General features: G+C 42.4%; 1 protein-coding gene across 1 annotated transcript in view; it reads right to left on the bottom strand.

The window, feature by feature from the left end:
- Positions 1-1,866: 1,866 nt before the first annotated feature.
- Positions 1,867-2,367, bottom strand: part of RGS2 (regulator of G-protein signaling 2) — a gene marked incomplete at its 5' end in the record, with an annotated part of 2,137 nt that continues 1,636 nt past the window's right edge. The window contains one exon of the mRNA XM_008943379.1: positions 1,867-2,061. Within this exon, the coding sequence (XP_008941627.1) occupies positions 1,867-2,061 (195 nt within the window). The remainder of the gene's footprint in view (positions 2,062-2,367) is intronic.

The raw sequence follows: 2,367 nt of genomic DNA, 5'->3' as shown, positions 1-2,367 counted from the left end.
AGTAAATTATTCAGCTCAGTTTTTCTTGTGGTTGTTTTATGTGGACTTAACTGATCAGCAGGTTTAGCTGTATGAGAGCTAGCTCTCACAGTCCCAGCAACAGGGCTATAGCAAGGTGGGGACTGTACCAAACTTGCTGCTTTCCATTTATAAAGACAGTATAATAGATCTATAGAATCATATGTACTTGTGTTTGTATATATACACACTGCTACATACCCTACATCATCTATATACATGCATGAAGTAGTTGCTTTCAAATAATCTTTGGATGTGTAATTGAAATTGAAAACCTTGTACTTAAAAATTTCTTGATGCTTGGAGAAGTGGACCCTCACAGAAGTGACTGCTGTGGATATATGTGAACTAATCAATTAAAGCTGTGACCTGAGAAGCAGAGTCAAAATAGCTGGAGCCAGGACCTGAAGAGACACAGAGTTCAGACAAGTCACAAATCCAACAAATTCAGGTGTGTTTTTGAAGTATTGTTTTTGGATATTGTCAGAAAAATTGACATGGGATAATAAGTAACTTTCCCTCTAAGCAGCACTCCCCCAAGAGGGAGTCAAACACTTTTCCTGTAATACCACCTTGCCTGGTTCTCCAGGGATTTTACAGCCCGCTACCACAGCCTTCCAAACCCTGGTTTGGAACAGAGGTCTTGATTGGGAGCAACTTGTGCCTGTATTCCAGAGAGCATCCTGTGGCCTCCAGCAGCAATACTACAGCCTGTGGCTGCTTCACTGGCCTGCTGCAGCTTCCTAGTTGATCTGTCAGGTGTAGCCCTACATGTCATGCACTGTCTTAAACATTGGTTTCACAGGGAGGTAGGTGGTTAAAACAGATGATGCAATGAAGTATGTCTCCCTTGTTAAGCCCTTCATATTTACTCTGTTAAAAAAAAAAAAACACACAACCCTGAACACTCACCTGGTAGATTAAGAACTAACTGCTTTAAAGTTAGCCCTATTAAGATCACACCCAGGACAGGCAGTCCCTGGAGTTCATTGCCAGATAGTGTTATCTCTGTTGATGCTCAAAACAAGCGAATCAACAAGAGCAGCTTTGTATCAAAATAGTTTATTAAAAACAGTAAGAGACTTCACTGAAGCTTGCTGTCCTCAAGACAGAATTATGACATTATTGCAGCATTCAACACAATAATAATCCACATAAATATAATACTATACATCTCTTTGCCTCAACCAAGTTTTGCCCTCAGTCTGGCCTCATGCAGCCAGGCTGACACAACCCAGCCCCATGTACTTCGGTTGCAGAACCTGCTCCTCTGGGAGCTGAGTTATATCCTGTTCTGGCTTTGTGCTGCACAGTGCTGTTACTGCCTGGAAGTTGTGCAGAAACCCAACACATGTCTTTACAGCTGGAGGCAGTTTTTAGAACCAGTGTGTATATGCCAAGTGGCTGGTGATGGCAACACTTACTGATGGTTAGGAAAAATAAATATGCAACCAATTACTCAAGTTTCCAGCACTATGCAAACTGTACAGAGCAGCTTCTGTTGCCAAGAAGGAAGCTCTGTTCTGACCTGCTGCATTGCCACCTCAGCAGTGGCAGAATGACTCTTACACTGTACAGTTTGGTCTAATGCATAGAGTCACCTTTCATTGCAGCACTCAGAGCAGCACATTGCCAGCAGCTGGCTGGCATACCTCTGCCACCAGCTCCAGATGCCCTCCAACAGCATTGTTTTTTGCCACCTGCATTGTACAGAAACCAGTACTTGTCCTTGCACCATGGCAAACAGACTGAGTATCTCTATCTCAGACTTTCAGGTCAGGATGCTGCCGTGAGCTGTGGCTTGCTTCCTCACTAGCAGGGAGGCTGCGTGTCGCTCTTCTCCATCACTCATGTCCCCTGGGCTGCTCCAGTGATGGGCACCTTCTTGCACAGCTCCTGATAGAATTCAGATTCCAAAAACCGTGGGTATGAGTTATTCTCCATTAAGCTGTAAACTCTCTTCTGGGCTGCACTGAAGCAAGTATGGGTGGCTTCTTGAATATTCTGCGCAATCATGCTCTTGGTTTGGAAGTCTATATTTATCTGAAATAGGAAAACAAAGGACATTTAATTCTGAGAACTGAATTCAACTAAGTATAACACAATACACCATAAAAGGTTCTGAAGAGGTAAAAATAATCAAGACCCTTTTACTACAAGGTCAAACTAATGAATTCTCCTTTAAGAAAATTCTTCTTTTATATCAAACTAAGTAAATCAGATATACTCTTTCAGTGCTAAATCGAATATGTTACAGGTGTTAAATGTGGCTGTTGACTTTTCTCTATTAAGATGAAAACTCTGAAATACTGCTTGTGCCATCTTCCAGCTTGGTGAAAGGGCAGGGGA

This window comes from Merops nubicus, unplaced genomic scaffold (genome assembly GCF_000691845.1).
Source record: "Merops nubicus isolate BGI_N331 unplaced genomic scaffold, ASM69184v1 scaffold8587, whole genome shotgun sequence".
NCBI classification, from domain to species: Eukaryota; Metazoa; Chordata; class Aves; order Coraciiformes; family Meropidae; genus Merops; species Merops nubicus.
The sequence above is the reverse complement of the archived record's forward strand: the minus strand, read 5'-3'. Positions and strand labels throughout refer to the sequence as shown.